General features: G+C 37.1%; 2 protein-coding genes across 51 annotated transcripts in view; one reads left to right on the top strand and one right to left on the bottom strand.

Annotated features, from left to right (window-relative positions):
- KRIT1 (KRIT1 ankyrin repeat containing) overlaps positions 1-23,379 on the bottom strand; it is a 46,152-nt gene extending 22,773 nt beyond the window's left edge. For 2 of the 50 annotated variants that reach the window (XM_019031198.2, XM_055346634.2), the window contains exons 1-14: positions 22,949-23,073; positions 22,623-22,834; positions 22,061-22,329; positions 21,164-21,311; positions 19,197-19,300; positions 18,155-18,314; positions 14,833-14,925; positions 13,579-13,708; positions 12,572-12,815; positions 11,977-12,092; positions 11,617-11,760; positions 3,711-3,867; positions 2,910-3,017; positions 20-176 (exon numbers count right to left, since the gene is read on the bottom strand). In XM_019031198.2, the coding sequence (XP_018886743.2) occupies positions 20-176; positions 2,910-3,017; positions 3,711-3,867; positions 11,617-11,760; positions 11,977-12,092; positions 12,572-12,815; positions 13,579-13,708; positions 14,833-14,925; positions 18,155-18,314; positions 19,197-19,298 (1,411 nt within the window). In that variant the 5' untranslated portion in view covers positions 19,299-19,300; positions 21,164-21,311; positions 22,061-22,329; positions 22,623-22,834; positions 22,949-23,073. Of the gene's footprint in view, positions 1-19; positions 177-2,909; positions 3,018-3,710; positions 3,868-11,616; positions 11,761-11,976; positions 12,093-12,571; positions 12,816-13,578; positions 13,709-14,832; positions 14,926-18,154; positions 18,315-19,196; positions 19,301-21,163; positions 21,312-22,060; positions 22,330-22,584; positions 22,835-22,948 lie in introns of all 50 variants that reach the window. The other 48 variants (XM_055346603.2, XM_055346601.2, XM_055346611.2 and 45 more) reach the window with 48 other exon arrangements.
- Positions 1-23,400, top strand: part of ANKIB1 (ankyrin repeat and IBR domain containing 1) — a 264,755-nt gene that overhangs the window by 86,377 nt on the left and 154,978 nt on the right. The gene's annotated exons all lie outside the window — the stretch shown is intronic.

Below are 23,400 nucleotides of genomic sequence, written 5' to 3'. Positions count from 1 at the left end.
ATAATAAAAACTTTCTTACTGAGGTTTTCTGAACAAATCCATATAGTGAAATATTGCTGAGTTTCTTGAGAGAGACGCATTCCTTCCATTATCTGCTGCACTGTGGTATTATTTCCATGCTTCAATTCAACAGAACGATATGACCCATCCATTCTGTATATTCGAACCTTTTCATACTACAAGAAACGATAACTTACGTAACCAACTGAAAAAATTATACATCACAATCTAACAAGATACTTTCCTTCAACTTCATGTGCTTTATTATAGATTTCTAACATGAAAAATATCAGAAACACTGTTTTAAGTGAGAATCTGTTGGTGATATTTTAAAAACATTTTACTGGCCAGGTGCGGTGGCTCACGCCTATAATCCCAACACTTTGGGAGGCCGAGGCGGGCGGATCACGAGGTCAGGAGATCAAGACCATCCTGGCTAACATGGTGAAACCCCGTCTCTACTAAAAATACAAAAAAAAAAAAAAAAATTAGCTGGGCGTGGTGGCGGGCACCTGTAGTCCCAGCTACTCAGAAGGCTGAGGCGGGAGAATGGCGTGAACCCCGGGAGGAGCTTGCAGTGAGCCGAGATTGCGCAACTGCACTCCAGCCTGGGTGACAGAGCAAGACTCCATCTCAAAAAACAAAAAACAAAAAAAAATTTTTACCTCCATTACTTGTATTTTCTAAAATATTTTCTTCTGGATGTTCCAGAAATAAGTTTAGGAAACTAAGGAGAATGACTTAAAAAAATACTCAATGTCAAATTCTTTTGACAGAATGTTTTAGCGCCTTTAATGTATAATGTAAACATCATAACGAGAGATGCAAACTTGGTTACTGAATCTAGTGTTCGTCAAGTACTTCACGAGTCTAGTGGGTCACATATAATACAACAGAAATGTGTACCACCAGTAACTTGTCCTAAGAGGAATTTGTGATGGAACACTTTGCAGGTAAAAGTTATCAATGAACTTTGAGCCAGTTTCCTTCCCCCAGTTTAGAAAATTCCAGAAAGTAGTAGCATCCTCAATGGATTTTTATTGTTATAGGAAGTAACTGATGTCCCCAAATAACTTCCAGGCCAGTTCACTTTGGATATAAGAACTTCACCCCTCCTACCTTATTCATTCACAATATAAAAATTATATCAGGGATAAAAATGAGTTAACACTACATAGTTAGAAAATAAATTGCAATGAAGTATAACATAAGGGTACCTGTACTGCTTGTCTATTTCCTTGACTCTGTCTTATGCTCTCGGAGTGTTTTGACAAAATGCGTGCGTGTGTGGTATGTGTGTAACATTAAAGGCAGAGACCATACATTCCTTCTAATTTTCAGCACTTTGTCATGTTAAATCCAAAGAGATACTCAACAAATACTTATTGTATAGTTGTTGGTTAATGCCTGGAGAGGCTTAGGTAAATGGGTTATATCTGTTAGTATAAACCCTTTATCCTTTGTTTGTTGGTATAAATCTTTTTATTTCAAACAGTTTTTAAACTAATGACACCCAGGAGTGGTGGCATGTCTGTAGTCCCAGCTACTCAAGAGGCTGAGGTGGGAGGACGGCCTAAGCCTAGAAGGTTGAGGCTGCAGTGCATCACGATTGTCTGTGAATAGCCACTGTACTCCAGCCTGGGCAACATAGTGAGACCCTGTCTCATAAACATAAAAATAATTAAATTAATAATTTTTATAATCATTATAACTCTTAGGCATAATTGAGTTTCTTCTCATTGTTAATTCTTCTGTATTTTAATGTCACTAATTTGAGCTTTATGCCTCTAAATACAATTATTATTTTAATAGCTATGTATGCCAGCATTTTCGATTTATGAGTTTATTTCCAGTTGTAATTAGATGGAAAGGCCAGCTTGAGTTAGCAGAATAAAAAAGCTTGGAAACACCTATTTTACTTTTATGAGGAGGAAAATGAGTCTGTTATATATAAACTAACTAGCTGAGACTGAATGATGTGCAATGCTTTCATTTAAAAATATAAAATGTTGCTTAAGAGGCCAAAGTATAGGGATATGCGACAATGAATAGATTAAAATTACGTGTAATCAGGCCGGGCGCGGTGGTTCACGCCTGTAATCCCAGCACTTTGGGAGGCTGAGGCGGGAGGATCATGAGGTCAGGTGATCGAGACCATCCTAGCTAACAGTGAAACCCCATCTCTACTAAAATTACAAAAAATTAGCCGGGCGTAGTAGCAGGCGCATGTAATCCCAGCTACTCAGGAGGCTGAGGAGAACTGCTTGAACCTGGGAGGCAGAGGTTGCAGTGAGCTGAGATCGCGCCATTGCTTTGCAGCCTGGGTGACAGAGCGAGACTCCATCTCAAAAAAAAATTATGTGTAATCAACACATCAAGCGTAGAAATTATATGAAAATTTTAAGTGTTCTGAAAGTTTTATTTACTTATTTTTGCAAGTTTTATTTTGTTATGCAAGAATAAATGTCCAAATGTTAGGGATAATACAGTCTACAATGAGGTTTTTTGTTTGTTTGAGATGAAGTCTCGCTCCGTCGCCAAGGCTGGAGTACAGTGGCACAATCTTGGCTCACTGCAACCTCCACCTCCTGGGTTCAAGCAATTCTCCTGTCTCAGCCTCCTGAGTAGCTGGGACTACAGGTGCACGCCACCATGCCCAGCTGATTTTTGTATTTTTCATAGAGATGGGGTTTCACCATGTCTGGATCTCTTGACCTTGTGATCTGCCTGCCTCAGCCTCCCGAAGTTCTGGGATTACAGGTGTGAGCCACCATGCCTGGCCTACAATGAGGTTTTATAGCAGTAAATAAGCCATCTAATCGTCTTTCCACTCTTGCCACAGATCCTCAAATTTAAATCGTATTAATTTAAATACTATGCCTGGCTCTAACTATGAAGATAATTCTTACTGGTTTGTTAATTGCTTCCTTCAACAATTTTGCAGATTCTTCCCAGTTGTTTTGTTTGTTTTCTTCACAAATATTTAATGGAGATCTTCCTTGTTGGTCTGTTATATGCTAGAAATGTGGGTGGGGAGGGGGAAAAAGGCATTACATATTATGGTATTCTAAGGGAAAATGTCATCCAATTAATCACAGTTGCATAAAAAAGAGACTCTTGTCAAGTACTAAGTAAATATTAACCACACCTGGTATGTATTATGTTTAGAATAAACAAGAGTTGCCAAGATAAAAGACTCAAAGCACTAATCAATGTGATGACTGTTTTTTAAAAGTTCTGATACAGACATAATAAAACTTTTAATACTATTATTTTCCTCTTTATGATATTTCCTTTTTATGAATTTCCTTTATGAAATTCTGGAAAATCTTTTTCCTTTTTCAAGATGTTTTTGGAGAAATACAATATAAAATGAAAAGAGGTTAAATTTTACATACATTCTGAAGACAGACTGTGGTGATGTAAATGTACTTAATGCCACTGAACTGTACGCCTAAAAATGGTTAATGTAAATTTTAGGCGAGGTGTATTTAAAAAATCTAAAAAAAAATGTTCAAAAGCACAACTCATATATTCCATTATTTATTCTACAAAGTACAACTCATATATTCCGTTACTTATTCTATAAAGTAATGGAATTTATTTTTATTTTTCAGATGAACTCTCAAACATACAATTTAACATTTTAGTGTCATTACTTGTTATTCACTGCTTGAATATTATTTTTAAAAACCTGGAAAATAACTTACTCTATCAATTTCTGGGTGGTTTAGGAGAATCTGTACTATTTCAGCATGTCCTCCTCCAGCAGCAAAATGAAGAGGAGAACTAAGTTGTCCATTTAAAAGGTTTGGATTGCACTTTCCTTTCTCTAACAATATGCGAGTGGCCTCAACTTTTCCATACCTGTATAAAAAAACAAACAAACAAAAAACAACAAAAAAAAAACTGACCTAAAAAGATCTGAAATGTTTTTAAAAATCCAAATTTTAGATGATATCTCAAAGAAATCTAAGAATTTTCTAGGACAGAGAGCAAAGGATTATTAAGATACTGACATAATGTTTTCAATGATTAGGGGTTTCTTATTAATTATTCTGGTTCAATTAAACTGTTTCTATTTCTGATAAACTGGAAGAAAATATAACCTCAAATACAAGATAGAGCAGATGACAGAGAAACATCCCATGTGAACTACAAACGTTAGATACAATTTTTAGTCAAATATAGTTTCAGAAACAGAAAGTAACTCATATAAGAAAACTTAGTAAGAATGCTTTTCACTTAGGCCCGGCTGTTTACAAAATAGGCCCAAAGATGTAATTCTATACATAGTTGCTATATTAGACAATGTGAAGAGACAAAGATGTATAAATATGTGGTCTCTACCCTCAATGGTTTACAGTGTAATTTGAGGCAAAACATACATGGGATAAGTTACATAATGCTGTAAAATTTAAGTATGGTAATGTTTGTCCATGCTTTAAAAAATATCAGAGGCTGGGCGCAGTGACTCACACCTATAATCCCAGAACTTTGGGAGGCAGAGGCAGGCGGATCACAAGGTCAGGAGCTCGAGACCAGCCTAACCAACATGGTGAAACCCAGTCTCTACTAAAAATACAAAAATTAGGCGGGCATTGTGGCGCACGCCTGTAATCCCAGCTCCAGAGATATAATTCCAGAAAACAACAGATATGATTTCAGTCTAGATGGTCCTGTAAAGTGCTCTGATAGAAGAACAATTTCAACTGAATGTTACTGTTTTTGAGACTGAGTCTCACTCTATGCCCAGGCTGGAGTGCAGTGGTGCAATCTCAGCTCACTGTAATGTCTGCCTCCTGGGTTCAAGAGATTCTCATGTCTCAGCCTCCCAAGTAGCTGGGATTACAGGCATGCGCCACCACGCCCAGCTAATTTTTGTGTTTTTAGTAAAGATGGGGTTTCGGCCAGGCGTGGTGGCTCATGCCTATAATCCCAATACTTTGGGAGGCCGAGGTGGGTGGATCACAAGGTCAGGAGTTCGAGACCAGCCTGGCCAACATGGTGAAACCCTGTCTCTATTAAAAATACAAAAATTAGCTGGGTGTGGTGGCAGACACCTGTAATCCCAGCTACTTCGGAGGCTGAGGCAGGAGAATCACTTGAACCCAGGAGGCGGAGGTTGCAGTGAGCCAGAGATCACGCCATTGCACTCGAGGCTGGGTGACAGAGCAAGACTCCGTCTCAGTGGGCGCTGCGGCGGGGAGGTGGGAAGACAGGGTTTGGCCATGTTGCCCAACCTGGCCACTAACTCCTGGGCTCAAACGATCCACCTGCCTCAGCCTCCCAAAGTGGTGGGATTAGAGGCGTGGGCCACCATGCCCAGCCTGAACTGAATTTTTAAATAGGAAAGAACTGAAGAGATGTTGAAGAGAGGTAAAATATTTTAGGTAGACAGAAAAGGAGTAAGCAAAGGTCTCAGAAGAGTACAATGCATACGCACACAGTGAGTCAACCTCTTGGTTACAGCCAAAGACTTATGTAAGGCTGCACTCTGAAGCAAGGATAGAAAGTAATTTGTTGTGTGGAAATAAGAGGGTGAGGTGGGAGGAGGAATGGGAACTTGGTTTTGGTTTTAGATATGGAACATCTGAGGGGAAAACAGCCCATTTTTAGAACTGATTTTCCATCTGTTTTTCCTTTCTTCCCCTTCACAAATACTATGTCTTTTCTAAACTCCAAATCAGACACTTTCATCCTACACCTTACTCAGGTGATTTGTTTTGCTCAGGTTTTGCTATTCTTTTTTTAACTTTTATTTTACACTCTGGGGTACATGTGCGGGTTTGTTATATAGGTAAATTCTTGTCATGGGGGTGTGTCGTACAGATTATTTCACCACCCAGGTACTAAGCCTAGTACCCAATAATTATTTTTTCCGCTCCTCTCCCTCCTCCCAGCTTCCACCCTCAAGGAGGCCCCAGTATTTGCTGTTCCCTTCTTTGTGTTCATGAGTCCTCATCATTCAGCTCCCACGTATAAGTGGGAACACGTAGCATTTTCTGTTCCTGCGTTAGTTTGCTAAAAATAATGGTCTCCAGCTCCATTCATGGTCCTGCAAAGACAAGATCTTGTTCTTTTTTCTGGCTGCATAGTATTCCATGATGTATACATACCACATTTTCTTTAACCAATCTGTTATCATGGACCTTCAGATTGATTCTGTCTTTGCTATTGTGAATAGTGCTGGAATGAACATTGCATGTGTGTGCATGTGTCTTTATGGCAAAATGATTTATATTCCTCTGGGTATATACACAGTAATGGGATTGCTAGGTCAAATGGGAGTTCTGTTTTTAGCTCTTTGAGGAATTGCCATACTGCTTTTCACAATGGTTGAACTAATTTACACTCCCACCAACAGTATATAAGCGTTCCCTTTCTCTGCAACCTTGCCAGTATCTGTTATTTTTATGACTTTTTAATCATAGCCATTCTGACTGGTGTGAGATGGTACTTAAACTAAACAGCTGCTCTGCACAGCAAAAGAAACTATCAACAGAGTACACAGACAACCTACAGAATGGGAGACAATATTTGCGAACTATGCATCTGACAGAAGTCTAATATCCAGCACCTATAAGAAACTTAACAAATTTACAAGAAAAAACCACCCGATTAAAAAGTGGGTAAAATACATTAATAGATACTTTTCTAAAGAAGACATACAAGCAGCCAAGAGACATATGAAAAAAAGCTCAATATCACTGATCATTAGAGAAATGCAAATCAAAGCCACAATGTTCTTTGCTATTCTTAAGACATCCTTTCCCCCTTCCTGATTTCGTTCAGGTTAAATTCCATTATGCCTCTGAAACAGTTTAAAATCTATCTTCTCTATATTCCCACTATGTTTTAGCATTCTATTTTTGCTTCTTTTTTGTGAGTTATTTCATTCTACCTAATTTCATCCTTGTTTATCCACACCTCTTCTCTATCAGCCTGGAAGCTCCTTGAGGGTAGGGACAGCGTCTTTATATTCTCCAAAGTGCCCTCTATACAAAAGATAAGTGACTGAAATGTTTAGTAGGCAACTTGAAACTACTTAGGCGGAAGGCAAAGGCTTAGAGTATCTATTTGGGAATATGTAAAATCATCTCACTGAAAAGAATTAAATGGTCTGAAAGAATGGATGAAATCTGAGAATGAATTTAGAGAAATGTGATCACCTTAGAACACTGAAATACATCTAAAAGGGAAAAGATAGTGAGGTAGCAATTCGAGAAGTAATAATAAAAATAATACAAACATACATTTTGTACGATGCTTTAAAATTTCCCAGCTACCTTCTTATATAATTATTTAATATAATCATAGAAATTTATAAAGTAGGCAGAGGTACTTTTTTATTGCACAGAAGAGAAAAATGGAGCTTGATGCAGTTAACTAACTTGCCCAACGTCTCATGGTGACTAGCCAGAGTTAGAAGCCCGTTTTCTGAATCTTAGTAGTACTACTACTAAGACACAGGTCTGGATCACAGAATGGAGGCCAGTGAGTGTTTCCACAGCAATGATAAGATATCAATAATACCTTGCATTTTTACTGACCTTCATTATAGCTCCATTATGCTCTTTCAACTCCAATTTGTTCTTAGAATGAAAAGTAGTCAAGAATTAAATGCTGCAGAGCAGGGAAACAGATCAAAAATTCAGAAAAAGTTAAGGTTTATGAAGAGTGAAAAAGAGAAAGCAGAGTGTGTCTCCCACTCACCTTTGAAATCTGGCTGTGAAAGGAAGGAAAGAAACAGGATGGTAGCTAAAAGAAGTAGGTTCAGGTGAAAGCAACTTTCAAGAAGGAAGAGAATCATGCATGTTTGAGGAAAAGAAGAAAGTAGGTGTGGAAAAAGAAAAGTGAATTTAAGGTGAATAAGAAGAATTTTTACGTGTATACCCTATGATACAGGAGAGAGATGGGGACAAAAAGTGATCATTAGGGATAGAGAAGAACATTTCTGACGCCTTAAATTTTCTTTGAAAACAGGGGGCAAAAAGGAGTATAGGGATTATGAAAGTAGAAAAAGAAAGTAGTGAAAGTTTAAGTACTTAGGAGTAGAAACGTTTAGAATAGCTTGAAAGGGGAGGACTAAAAGGCTGAATGAAACAAAGAGTACAGATAGTTAATATACAGTGAAGCTCCAAGTGAAATTGGATGAAATAATTTGTAGGAAGCCAAATCATCACAGTTTGAAAAACACTAACAATGATCTGAAGTCTGAAAGTACTATCAGAGAAAGAAGACACTGATTTGATTCAAAATAGAGGGTCTGGCATAGGGGTACGGGAAGAATAAAGAAGTGAGAGAATATGAAATGTCAGTGAGACATTTACTGAGTGGCTGTTAAGTTCTCTACATGGGGTTAAAGCCATTTTAAACATTTTGGGAAAATGATGATTCTAGAAAGTAAAGAATGGTTTTTACATGTCTGGCTACCAATCTTGAATTTTAAACTCTTACTTTTTTCATTAAATTGTGTTATGTTAACATATATAGGTATTGTTATTTTTAATACACATGAAATATTTTTCAGTTTCTATTTCTAATATCTTAACACTGGATTTAATCCACATAAACAAAAACTCTTGGGAATCCTGTAACTGTTAAGAGTGAAAAAGTATCCTGAGACCCAAAAGTTTGAGAACCACTAATCTAATTAAAACCCTCATTTTAAAGATGAGAAATGAGACCAAGTGAGGTAAAATATCTTGTCTTACAAAAATAGGACTAAACCCTAGTCTCTTCACTGTATCACAGTCAAGAGCCCAGTGTCCCCTCCTCGGTCTTTGTACCAGTTAGTGAATAAGAGTATACTTCCAAGATAAATTTAAGTTCTTTACTGAATAGTTAAATCATTCTTTATTTGAATTCACGTCAATTAAATGAGGCATCCAACTAACAGTATTGCAAGGTGACCCATACTACTCCTGTTATATTAAACTTGATTATCCAGCTGACAGAAAATTAATTTATCCAAGTATAAAACTCTTTTCCTTGGCATACTCAAGTAACAAAAATTTGCAAATGAAAATATTACAGATTAATAAATTTTAGATTCAGACATCAAAATCTTTACATTTTTACAATATTTATTTTTTTATTTTATTTTTTGAGATGTAGTCTCACTCAGTCGCCCAGGCTGGAGTGCGGTGGTGGGATCTCAGTACACTGCAACCTCCACCTCCTGGGCTCAAGCGATTCTCCTGCCTCAGCCTCCCGAGCAGCTGGGATTACAGGTGCCTGCCACCACGCCCAGCTAATTTTTTGTATTTTCAGTAGAGACAGAGTTTCACCAGGGCAGGCTGGTCTCAAACTCCTGACCTCCAGTCATCTGCCCTTCTTGGCCTTCCAAAGTGCTGGGATTACAGGTGTGGGCCACTACGCCCGGCCAACACTTATTCTTAAGAGCCAAGATTTATTGAGTGCTCATTATGTGCTCTCAAAGCACGTTACTTGTAATTTTTCTTTTACTATTAGGGAAGGTACCATTTTTAAGCCCATCTTGTATAGATAAAGAAACAGACCCTTAGAGACATAAAGTAACTTGCCAAAGGTAATATTTTAGGAACTAAAAATGGTACTAAAACATAGGTACATTCCAAAGCATATTAAATACAATGCCATGCTTTTGTTTTTATGTAATAGTTGAAAATATTACCATTCTTTCATTAGAGGGGGGGAAAAAAACACCCCTGCCACAAAAACGAGCAACTATACAGTCAAATATAAACTTGGGATTCCTCAACTAAAATTTACTGCCTTTGCCTTTTCCAAATCTATAGTATACTTTTTTGGAATCTGAACTATATTCTCTACCTCTTTTTATTTAGCTCCTGGTAAAGCATGTGATTTCTTTTTTTCCTTTTTTTTGAGATGGAGTCTCACTGTGTTGCCCAGGCTGGAGTGCGGGGGCGTGATCTCAGCTCACTGCAAGCTCCGCCTCGCGGGTTCACACCATTCTCCTGCCTCAGCCTCCCAAGTAGCTGGGACTACAGGCGCCCGCCACCACACCCGGCTAATTTTTTGTATATTTAATAGAGACGGGATTTCACGGTGTTAGCCAGGATGGTCTCAACCTCCTGACCTCGTGATCCGCCGACCTTGGCCTCCCAAAGTTCTGGGATTACAGGCGTGAGCCACTGCACCCGGCTGCATGTGATTTCTTTTAGTATTGTTTTTGCTGCCAGTATTTTCTGGTAATCTAAAGAAACAACTATTAACTCAGTTAAAGACAATTAGAGTAACTCTTAATACAAAAATTCCATGTAATAAGAAATATAAGAGCATATTTTTAAGGAAACAGAAAAAAGATCTTTTTATATATACACACACACACACACACACACACACAAACATATAAAGCAACTATAGTTAGCTGCTTGATTACAAATATTAAAATCAGAAAAATCAAAAGAATTTTGAGTTGGAAGAAACTCTAGAAATGATCTATTGCATTTTATATATGCATAAATAAGCTGAGATGCAGAGAGGTAAAGTGAATTACCTTGCTCAATCTAATACAACTAAGACACTGTGGACATTTAACAAGGCAATTATTAACGTGGTACTTCTTTTTTTTTTTTTTTTTTGAGATGGAATCTCACTCTGTCACCAGGCTGGAGTGCGGTGGTGCAATCTCAGCTCACTGTAATCTCTGCCTCCCAGGTTCAAGCGATTCTCCTGCCTCAGCCTCCTAAGTAGCTGGGATTACAGGCGTGCACCACCACGCCCAGCTAATTTTTGTATTTTTAGTGGAGACGGGGTTTCACCATGTTGGCCAGGATGGTCTTGATCTCCTGACCTCGTGATCCACCCGCCTCGGCCTCCCAAAGTGCTGGGATTACAGGTGTGAGCCACCGCACCTGGCCGGTACCTCTTAAATTAGCCAAGGAAGCTTACTTTAAACAATAGGTGAAGAGCAACTTTCCCACAGAAATAATGTAAAAAACTTCATTATATCCTTTCTAGAAGATGACTTATGGTAAACAGTTAACTACTACTCTAAATACTAACAACTCAGCCCAACTGAGGGGAAAAATAATTATGTGAGAGAAGGAGACCAAGAGCTACACTGGGCAACTAGTGGGAAGAGCTAACCCCAATCCTGTCCCAACACTAGTATCTAACATAATGGAAAGCTGTGGTTCTAATGAAGGCTTTTGAGGGCTTCTTGATAACCAGTTTCTCAAAGCACTAAAAGGATACTTTTATAACAAGACGCAAGGTCAAATCGTAAGTAGTTAACACATGCAAACTTCCAGTAAAGATAAGCATGACATAATCCCAATACAAAACAAGAGAAACTGCAAAACAAGAGCAACTGCAAGGGTGAATAAGTGACCTTGTACTCTACAGTGACATTTACTAGTCGTTAAGTATCCTACTATATGACCTGGCAATGCCTAAGAACACTAACAGTACGTTCCCCATGGGGCAGACCTTACAATTCTGAACATTGGCACATATACAATCATCTAAGATCAAAACAGAAAACTCCTAAGGGAAACAGGTAGAGAAAAAGTATTTGGAATGAGAACAGTCTTGAAAAGAAGCACTAACATTTATAATAAAAAATGTATTCTTTCTAAAAAGAAAATAAATAAATATTCCATTTACCAGCATGCATAATGAATGGGTGCCCAGTGGTCACTATCTAATTGGTTGACTGAAAATCTTTCACTGAGAAGACGGCTTAGTAATTCTGAATCTCCTTCACAGGCGCTTCGGTGGAGAGGAAAATCATCTACCCACTGTCGTTCCCTAATCATTAAAAAGAAATTTTGAAAAATACAAACAGGACTGTAAAAATTGTTTCAAAAGAAATGTGACACATCTATGAAAGCTCTGTATCACCAAGCAGCTGTAAACTCAATAGTGACTACAATGCATACAAATTGCATATATAATTTTAAACAATACTTTAAATTAGAATATAAGTTTTTATAAAAGCAATGTGGAGTAAAACCGAAACAGTACTTGTCTTCTGTGACACTGCTCATGCTTCTCTGCCATTTTTCCTGTTTAGGTATTTGGATTTTTGAGTAGTCTGGAGCTCCTAGACCAAAGTATGGATTTATTACCACTTTATCTACCTAGAAAGGGAAAACAATAACAAAAACCCATTAAGAGCTTTGTCATCTTAATGTTTACATGTTTATATTTTAAATTTTTACTTATTTATTTATTGAGAATGAGTCTTGCTCTGTTGCCCAGGCTGGAGTTCAGTGCTGCGATCTCAGCTCACCGCAACCTCCGCCTCCCAGGTTCAAGCGATTTTCCTGCCTCAGTCTCCGGGGTAGCTAAGACTACAGGGGTACGCCACCACATCCAGCTAATTTTTGTATTTTTAGTAGAGACGAGATTTCACCATGTTGGCCAGGCTTGTCTCGAACTCCTGACCTCAGGCAATCCACCCTCCTTGGCCTCCCAAAGTGCTGGGATTACAGGCGTGAGCCACTGCACCAGGCCTTCATGTTTATAATTAGTAATAGATGTATATATCTCAGGAAAAAAAATTACACTTGAGATAAAACGTCTTTTAAATCAGAGCTAAAATTCATTCAACTCTTACCCGATTTGTATACTGAAGATCTGATCCAAACAAAGGGTTGTAAATACAGGTATCTGCTTTCTCTAGGGCTAACATTTTACTCTTTATTTCTAGTGCACTATAGCCCATATGTAGTGAGTTTTCTGTCTGACCTGATTCAGTAGCATATGCAGGATTTATGACATTAGTTTTTATCCGCTCAAGAGGAGAAGGTCGGAATAAAGCTGGAATAAAGTGAGATTGTGCATGACGTTCATCTAACCACCTGGCAAAATAAAAAAACAGGTAGAAGTAGCCATTCGAAAGTGAAGATGAAAAAGATAGATTACTATCTAACTCTGATATATGACACTTGTGAATATTACCTTCAGATTTTTATAATTTTAATTTAGTGTTAGTTAAGTACTTTATTATTTTTAAAATTTATATTGCAAATTGATTTTTTTTAACAAAAAAACATGCATAATACTGTACATACTTTAGGGGCACATGTGATAATATGTTCATATGATCTATAAAGATCAAGTCAGTATACAAATACTTCATTTATTAATAAAAGTTTTGTTAATGGATACAGCAAATAAATTTTTTAAATGTATGTGCCATTATAGTAATAAAAACTCCTTTCAAAAAACATAAAAGTACTGTTAAAATTCAAACTACTGAGATGTAGGTGACATTAGCCCTGTTCTTACAGAAAGACAAAGGCATAAGAGGTTGAATGACTTCTTCACTGATAAGAGTAACTCAACATTAAATGTATAGTTTCATAACAGGTAAATCTTAATTCTTAAGCCAGGGCAGTGTTTGCCATTTCTGAAAAATAAAATTAACATGCTGTACCCAGACCAGGACAACCTTATCGTCGGGTTTTTCATTTTTATATTAGAATTGAAAAACTTACCATTTTTTAATACATATATTATTTTCATTATTTTCTTCTCAAAGTGTCTGTATCTATCAGAACTAATTTCTACTATAAACATGTATTTGATTAATTAAAAGATACTTCTAACGGCATTTCTTACTTATCCAAGGCTATTAACATCCTTGCTGTAAGTGTAGCAAAATGAGTACTGGATTCACTACAGACTCGCATAATATCTTGTAAGCAGTAAAAAATTGGGCATCCTGGGGTATATGTGTATTTAGTATTATCTGAAAAAGAAAAATGAAGAATTATGCTACCATATAAAAGGTTTACATCTGCATGTTTTCATCTAAAAATACATGTTAGAAAATGAAAACTTGTTAAGTATAAAATAAATTGTTCTAGATTTGGAATTAGAAGGCCTGGATTCAAGTGATGACTAGCTCTGTGATCTTGTCCACTCAGGTAAATGCAACATTTAGAATTTTGGAGGACTGCAGAAACTGTTTCCTCTTTATCTTCCTCAACAATGTTGTAAAACTCATTAATAAGATTTCCAATGCTACTTAAGATACTGAACTTTTTAACCTAAGTATGCATGGAAAAATATATCTGGAATGCTACAGCTGGCTAATAAAATACATGTCAGCACTGTGTAGCAGCAGGCTGATGGGATGTCCATGGTGGGTGATTAATATATCGTCAGTGTTACTACTATCTTACATGATGCTAGTACTCTATAGTTTCCAAGGTGATTTCGTATCTAATACCTCATTGAATTTTTCCAGCACCATGAAACAAGTGGGAGTAGATAGCAATACTGTCCCTATTTTACAAATAAAGAGCTAAAGATTAAAGAGGAGATTTGTCCAAGGTCACAAAATTATAGGCTGCAAGGTCTGTACTGAAACACAATGTGTTTATTATGCCAGGGTGCCAAAGGAATAAAATATTACATTTTCACATTAGATTTCCTTCTTAAAAATATTACTATTAGGCAGAGTATATTAGAACTATTATTGATTCTTGTCCCAAATACAAGATAGGTTCTGATCATAATCTGTTAATTTTCCAGAATACTTAAGGATCAATTTTTATTTTACCTATGGCATATCTTTAGAAAAATCCTTTATTGTAACCTGAGCACTTTAAATTTCAATTATGCCTTCCCTCCTCATTTCTTCATCCTTTTAAAAGCTAAAACAAAAACATTACTGTTGAGCCAAGAAGCCTGTATATTATTTTGAAATCAAAACATCTTTAAGTAACATATTTCCCTTCTATTAATTTTAAAATATGTATTTTATAATATTATAGTAGTAACTATGAATGCAAATTCTTAACTTCCTCAATAGACCTTTACTTAGCATCTAAAGTATATAAAGATTTGTAAGATACATTTAGACTTTACCTTTGACAACTGATGGAACAATAAATAATGACGCTTCTCTGCCCATCTTCTCTCCATCCAGAGGAAATTTTTTCATTAGTACAACTCGTTTTCCTAATCATTTTTAAAAAGTTAGCAAAACAAAAATAATACACTTTCAAATCTTATAAATTACCTTGAGAATTAGAAAACAGATACCTTAAAAGGCAGCATTAAGAGGAACTGAAATATACTAAGTCAATTTTATTATATGTACTAATAAAAACTGATAAATGCAAAATCATTCTGTGGACAATCCTTGTAGATTTAGGGTCCTGGTCTTGACCCCTAGAAGAGAAGCTTCCTAAGCATAGCTAGGAAAACTGTTCTGCTAAGAGCTGAGAAGGCAGAACAACAATGTACTCTGCAGAGTCAATATGCATATACCACCTCACTCATCTAGAATAGAGACAGTAAGAATTTTATTATATTCTGGCATATGTAAGTTTCAAAGTCTTAATGTTTAGTGGCTCTTCATTTAATATTTAACCTCCATCCTCAATTTCAGGTTTTATTAAAATCTGATTGGGCTACAAACTATTGTTCTAAATTGTAACTACCATTCTTAATGTTTTTCCTGAATTGGCAGTAAGTTATTAATAAATAATAACCTACAAGTCTTGAATTCTAAAACCCCTCATTCTCTAGACCTTTGTTATACTTTCAATGCTTTCAATTTCCTCACACTAAGAAACAGAACCTCGTTCCTGCCCCAGGTAGAAATGCCTAGTAGGCAGGTGTGATGCCTTCTGTGGGCAGGTAAATGATAAGACTTCAAATAGATACACTTATTCACAAAATATCAAAGCCAATATTTGTGATTATTAAGACCTTCTATATTATAGCCCCCAATTATTTTACAAAATGAACACTTGTACAAAATATAAGTGCTAGATACAGAACAACATTCTAATATACTTCAGAGGCACTATTTCCTTTGTCTGGCTTGAAGTCTCGTCTCTACTTAATCTTTCCTGCCTTGCTGTTTCCCCAAATCCAGTTACGATCCATTATTTAAATGCCTATTTTGCAAATTATATATCTAACTATGAGATCTGTCAGTGGGGCAGGGAAGCACTGACAAGTTAGGAGATGAAGGTTCTAGTCCTAATTCCTCTACCAATGGAAATGCTTATAGGAGGAGACAGCCTATGCCTCCATTCCCATTTTATAGATGTGAAAATCACTACCTATCGACAGGACCAATTTAAGAATTTCATGTATAAGTGTGATAGTGCTTTGTAAATGACATACAGCACAGTACAAAAATTTTAAGCCTAACTACTGCTAATAGTCATTTGTGATTTTCATGTGATGTTTATATAAGGAATCTTATTACTTCAAAAATATTTCATAGATTTAGAAAAACAAATAGGATATTCAGGATACAGTATGGCTCATTAATACATTAAACTTTTCGACTTTAATTTCTTGTTAAAAGCTCCCTGAAAATATATTAGTACATTTTATGTCTGAGTATACAGGGCAAAATGGTGCTAGATATGTTTCACGGTGACTGTCACTCATAACTCCTCCTAAGGGAAAGTACCCAGCCCTCTGGACCAGGGGAAGTTTTTTGTTAACAGTGAGATCTCTTCCATATCCCTCTGGGTAAATGGACCTAGTGGCTGAGCTTATTTAATTCACAACAAATTATGACTTTCTTAGGTCTATAATGATTTGTCAGCTCAAATATGTGATTTAGGCTAATCAGATTTCTGTCTCAGGGATTTGGTGTCAGGATAGATGCTGATAACTATAACAATCTGGCAATAGTAGAATAAGTTCAGATGAAAATTTATCAGAGAAGTCCAAGACTGAGGTAGATAAGACTGACCAATCTGTGGCATCCAAAGAGAGTCTTCACATGCCTTGATTCCCAAAAAAGGATAGCTCCCTCCACCTTTTTAATAAGCTAAGATTGCTTTCATGATCATCTTATTATACAGTGAATCTGGTAATTAGAGAAAAGGGATTCTCTTTGTGAGACTCGGAGTGTTTATCACAGATCATATGCAGGAACTTTTTTTTTTTTTTTTTGAGACGGAGTCTCACTCTGTCGCCCAGGCTAGAGTGCAGTGGCACAATCTTGGCTCACTGTAACCTCCATTTCCCATGTTCAAGCGATTCTTCTGCCTCAGCCTCCTGAGTAGCTGGGACTATAGGCGTGTACCACCACACCGGGCTAATTTTTGTATTTTTGGTAGAGATGGGGTTTCACCATATTGGCCAAGCTGGTCTCGAACTCCTGACCTCGTGATCCACCCACCTCGGCCTCCCAAAGTGCTGGGATTACAGACGTGAGCCACTGCGCCTCACGTCTTATAAGTAGGAACTACTTATAATCCTGAGTTAAAATGCTTACAGTCCCAACCCACAAAAACTCTTCAGGCTCTATGAGGGGAAGTAACCTATCAGGGAGCTAAAATACAGTGAATGGTACCGCCAAAAGTTATGAAACACAGGCTTATAGCTCAGTTATGTATCTCTAGAAAACAAATATCCCAAATAACTAATAAATCAAACCACAGTATTTGGCTGTATCTCTGCAACAAAAACCATCTCTGTACTGAAACAGATGAATCAGATAACTAATCCCTGTAAAAATGTACACTGAATAAGCTTTGAAAAACCAAAAAAGCAGGCATAGAGAGGTATGCTTTACTTCACTAACAATTGTTTTCTACTGCTGCTTGACTGAATTGGTTTTACTTTTTAAATTGTAGTAACTGAATCTTGGATATAGTTTGTAGTTTCTGTAACGTTTGACGGCTGTTTCTACAGCCTGAGAAAATGGATCATTAATTTTTAATCTATCTATTATGTAATACTTTAAATGGGGCCTCAATCTTTCAGGGTTAATACTTCCACAATTCAGTTTGACTTTCTGAAAAGGTCTTCTTTCTATGACCAAATAGGAAGAAAACCTCTGCTACTTGGTAATTTACAGGACTTTCCCTAATCCATGAACATGAACTTTTACTTAGTTTTGGAGAGATGAGTATAGTTTCCTCTGTCATTAAGTAGAGAAATAGGAATAGTAGTTAAAAGATACTTACCTAGGGAACTACACTTCACATCAACATTGTGAATTCTTTAAATACTTCTCAACTTTTAAAAAATTTGTCAAGTTACATCTTGAAGGGGCTTGGGTGTACCTTAAAAAACACTTGAGTTTTTTTTGCAAGTTTGTTAAATGCAAAGGAACATAAAAAGAAATTGGTTTAATATGTGTATATTTTTAAAAGAATCTTTCTCCACAAGTATTTTAAACAATGTATTTTTTAAAAAAGAAGTTTCCTACCTCTGATACCCTGGTTTGCAGGAGAAATTGGTTTGGTGGTTTCTACTACGTAATCCAATATGCCTTGCGTTATTTCACTGTTGCCTTGAAGTTTCATTTCCAATAAAACTTTCTTTCTCTTTTTTTTCTGTCCTTCAATGGGAACTTCATGCAACAAAATCTTAGATGAGAAAAACATTAAGAGAAAGCTTAAAATACAGTCTACTTGCCCTAGAATACTACAGTAAGCTAGCAGTCTTTCTCAACTCTAGCTGCATATTAGAATAATTTGGGAAGCTTTAAAACAATAGCAATGCCCAGCCCCATCCCACACAGATGGGAATGTCTGGGGCCTGGTTCTTACAGTTTTAAGATGCTTCTACAGTGCAGCCAGGAGTGAGAAATGGTAAGCCACAGCACTGCTGATGCAGTAGCCTACTCAGAAACCCTACAGTACCCTTTAACAGGTTTCACACAACCTTAAAAAAGCAGTTTAAAGGAAATGCTAGATAAATTAGGTTAAATTAGAAGTATTTCATATTGCTTGAAATCTGTTGCATAAAAAAAGTAACAAGTTATATATATGTATATGTATGTACATATAGCCTTAATTATATGTTTACTAATAAATACGATTCAACAGTACAGAAAAGTAATTTAATTGTCTAAAAATTTAAGGCAAAAAAGTATTTTAAAACAAATTGTTAAAAATAGTTATTTGGAAAAATAACCAAAAACAAAGTTTGGATTGAAATTTTAAGTGAGCTGAATTTGCAGTGGTTTTTTAATTTTTGAGAGCCATTTCACAAACTGTAAGAAAACTGAAAGCTATATATTGTAAGAAAAACTCAAACAAGTAACCTTTAATATCTAATAACCTACATGTCAATGAACAGCAAATGGTCAAAAGGCACGCGGCAGAAAAAAGACAAAATAATGGGCAGAGACCTAAAATAATTGGCTTGTTAATACAAATTTTCAAGATATAATAAGGCTTTATATGTGAATGATAATACAGAATGACATTCAATGGTAGAAATAAATTATTATTAAATGTTCTTACTTCATATGACTTAGCTCTGTATTCCCGAGAATTGAGACTGGCAGTATTCTTTGGACGAATCACAGCAACATATGCATCTTCTATGTTTTCTGGATTTCCCATTGCTTTACAAAACAAATAAAAAAATCCTTTGAAAGATTAAATGACACATATGATGGCAAGATAAAAAAAGTAATGCATCTTAAATTGAAAACTTTTATTTCCACATAATCATGTCGAAAAAATTAAAAAAAAATAAAATGTTCTCTATCCTAGAATATACAGTGCCTAAAAGGCAAGCCAGGAATGACTTTGACTGCATCTTTACTGTTCAACTACTCAAAACCTTAGCTGATAATTTAAGATTTCCTTTGTATTTCTTTTTTCATTTTAAAATAGGGTTATACATTTTCATAGGTGTTAACTGCATAGTAAGAATCTGCCTTTGGGGCCAAAAAAAAGTGATGATGATTATAAAATACCTTGTAAATGATGACTTGAAATAGTGATTCAGAATAATATACACTTTTTCCATAAATTACAAAAGTGAATGTTAGTTATACTGTTAACAGTTTGGAAGCCGGAAATGGTAGATGTTTTATATCCATTGACATTTACCCCAGAACTTTTAGCAAGGATAACTTTGATATCAGACATTTGGATGAGCTAAAGCGTAGTATGTAATTTTCTTTGGAGTTGCTTATCACAGAACCAAAACTATTTGGTCAGTTGATAAAAGCTTTCTGAAGGTGATTTAAGAATCTTTTCCATTTCCCTTATCAATTTCCTTGATAATCCAAATTTTTGTTTTGTTTTGTTTTAGACAGAGTCTCGCTCTGTCACTTAGGCTAGAGTGCAGTGCACAATCTCACCTCAATGCAACCCTCGCCTCCCGGGTTCAGGCGATTCTCCCTCCTGCCTCAGCCTCCTGAGTAGCCAGAATTAACAGGCGTGTGCCACCATGCTCGGCTAATTTTTGTGTCTTTTAGTAGAGACGGAGTTTTACCATGTTGGCCAGGCTGGTCTCAAACTCCTGACCTCAAGTGATCCACCTGCCTCGGCCTCCCAAAGTGCTCGGATTACAGGCGTGAGCCACCACACCTGTCAATAATCCAAATTTTTTATTCCAAATATATTCACTGTGTGTGTGTGTGCGCGTGTGTGTATATGCATATACTTTGTCCCACTAAATCTTAAGTCTCCATTGCGCAATTTCCAACAAGTGAATTTCAACCACAATCTTAGTTGTATAATAGTTTTCTTCATTGAATAAATTTCTTTCATGGCTATACTAAAGTGCATCTTTCTGTACTGATTATTTTTTATCTTTTTTTGAAAAAGCTTCTCCCCATTTATTTGTCAGTAAATTTTTAAAAGAACATTAAAGAAAGAGTTTCTTTCCCAGCTATGTTGAGATGAACTTTCTTCAGTTTTTTAAAAACCATTAGGCATTAAAATTACCTGTTCATATTTAATGAGTTCCCTACTGCTGCAACTCTCAAGATAGACCATTTTCAAGAAACGGTTTTGAATGTTATTTGAGAGGCGATAGAGTAATTTATCCTGTTTCTTCCACTGCCACTGAAAATGTCACTCTAACTTTTAATTCACTTCCCTAAATAATAATTAAAAAGTGCCTTATGATTGTAAAATTACCTTAAGAAGAAATTCTTTTAAAATACAGTAGCTTTTGGCATTTTACATAAACTTTAGCCTAAGATTAAAACAACCATTAAAATTATTGTACAAAAATTTTAAATAAAATAATTTAAATAATTTTCAAATTTATTTTACATTCTAAAACTTTCCATTGATTTAGATCCAAAAAAACACTACAGCTATTTCACTAGAAAAAATACAGTGAAACATTAGGATAGAGACATTTCATTGTGTGAAAGGTTTTGAGGACGTAACATTCTTTATCATTATATACTTCATGAAATTTTTTTCAGTTCAATTTTTTGTATAAAATCATTCTTAAAACCCACCTCATGCAACAGACCTTCCTACATCATGTGAAAAGGATGAGGCCTTTTTCTTCTCAGAATTTCTATTTAGCAATTATTTTTCACCACAGATTAACAATGACTTCAAGATAATAAACGTTTACAAATTATGAGACAGACGCATTGAAGACTGCAAGCCCCAAAAAGAAAGAATTGTATTGTGAATACACTGTATGATATATGGGCACAATTACAGAAACCATTTTATCTATTAAGGACCTGAAAGAGAAATCAAGTAACTCTTAGTTTTCTAAACACAATTTAAAGCAAATCAATTCCTGTCTTGGTCAACTCATGTTAAGAAAACATTTACTAGCAAAGTACTTTGTCAATACTCATCACTTCTCTAGAATATGTAATTAATACTGCACAGAACGCTGAACTTTTAAAAGGTAAACAAATGTGATTTTAAAAAGACATAACTATGACAGTAACAGTATTTTGTTTTCTTAAACCAAATACTTTACCATATCCCCAAAATATTCTTAAAATTCATTTTCAAGAACTATTCGTACTTGACTACTTAAAATCTACATTCTTCCAGTGACATGAAAGAAGGAAACAGAGGCTTAAGACAGGAAAATAACAAAAGTAACTAACATAGGAAGGTAAAACTGCTAAGGGAGAAACACATACAAACTGATAGAAAATGAGTAGCTTGAACTAAAATACAAGAAAGGTATAACTAGAGTTTGCAATACGTTTAGACTGAGTCTGAGATGAGGGTTCAAGTGAATAAGTACAGGAAACGTGGCATTTTGTTATATGGCTCACTCCATTCTGGAAAATGTTAGGCACAAATGATAATATGCTGCCTAAGTAATAAGATCTTATAAATAAAGCAGTGGAAGTGGTCCTTAATTGGGGGGTGGCACCTACCTGGGATCACTGGAAAATATGGAGGGCATTTCTGGTTGTCACTATGACTGATGAGGGGAGATGTACAGCTGCCATTTAGTGTCCATGGAACAGGTTTGCTAACATCCTCTTAGTATGCTAGACAGCGTTTGCAAACAGAACTGTAAAGGCACATAAGCACTCCAGAAGGGTGAGAAAATAATGAGGCTGAGATCCTGAGTTGGACCAGCGAGATGAAAGACTTCTGGTGAGGCTAAAAACATGTAGAAAAAGCGATGAAAGCCAAAAACCTTAAAAGGTGGAGAAAGGTGTAGAGGCGAGAAGTGAGTTAGAGGGGGAGAAGTGAGTTAGAATGACAAGCTGTGAATCCCTTTCCCTGCAATGACAAAAATACGTAATCACTCTGCCTGGGAGGTTTTTTCCTGCGCCACCACCCGTCAACGTCCACTACTGGGGAAAAATGTAAGCCTCTTTGCTCAAAGAGTTTCCACCCAAAAAGTGGCTATGGTTTCTCTGTAACTACATGTGAAAAATAAACTCCTTGCCTGGGGCAACTAGATGTGGAGATGGTTCAGTCTCCCACCTCTGTTTTCCCTCGCTGGAGTCGAACTTGTTCCTCCTGTTTCCCGAAGGACACCGAGAGGTCCCACCCGTACGGGCTGCCGCGAGTGCCTCTCTGGCCGCTACATTCAACTAAATGGGTGGGACAGTCACCTGGCGAGGGGGGGCAGGGACCGTCACCGCTTTCTCATTCCTCCTTCCCTCTTCCCAGGCACAGCAGCCCGGCCCAGCTTCCTGTGACAGAAAAACCCTCAGTCGGCAAAAGAAAGCCGTCTTGAGGGTTCCCCCGCGCTCCCCACCCGCGCCGCAAAAGCTCAGGTCTCTGGAGTCGGAGACCCTCCTGCCCACCTGCTCTTTACTGTCCTTCCCTCTCCTCGCACCTCAGCACCATTCACCCCTCACCCTCTCCCGAAACTATGGGGTCCCAGGTCTTCAAAGGCCTTAGCTTTCCACCCCGCCGTTACCGTGGCTATGAAATCGCTTCCGGGTTCACACCCTTTGCAGCCTCGCGGTTGGCGGTGGAAGAGCTTCCGGGTCGGCGGCCGGGCTGCTGCCGTTCCTGCTCCTTTTCACTGGACCTGCAGTCTCTCAGGGGCTGGTGGCAGGCGACTAGGAGACTAGGGTGGTGGCGGTGGGGGTGCCAGCGGCTGAGCCGGAGCCGGAGGCGGGGGAGGGGAAGAGGGCGGCCGGGGCTGCGCGCGCGCAAGGCTGGAACATGAGCCGGACTTGACCGCGAGGCGGAGGCAAGAGCCACCGCCCCCTCTTCCCCTCCCCCGAGTGAGGCGGCGCAGCGGCCGGAG

This window comes from Gorilla gorilla, chromosome 6 (genome assembly GCF_029281585.2).
Source record: "Gorilla gorilla gorilla isolate KB3781 chromosome 6, NHGRI_mGorGor1-v2.1_pri, whole genome shotgun sequence".
In the NCBI taxonomy this organism is placed as follows: domain Eukaryota; kingdom Metazoa; phylum Chordata; class Mammalia; order Primates; family Hominidae; genus Gorilla; species Gorilla gorilla.
This window is presented reverse-complemented; position numbering and strand designations above follow the sequence as displayed.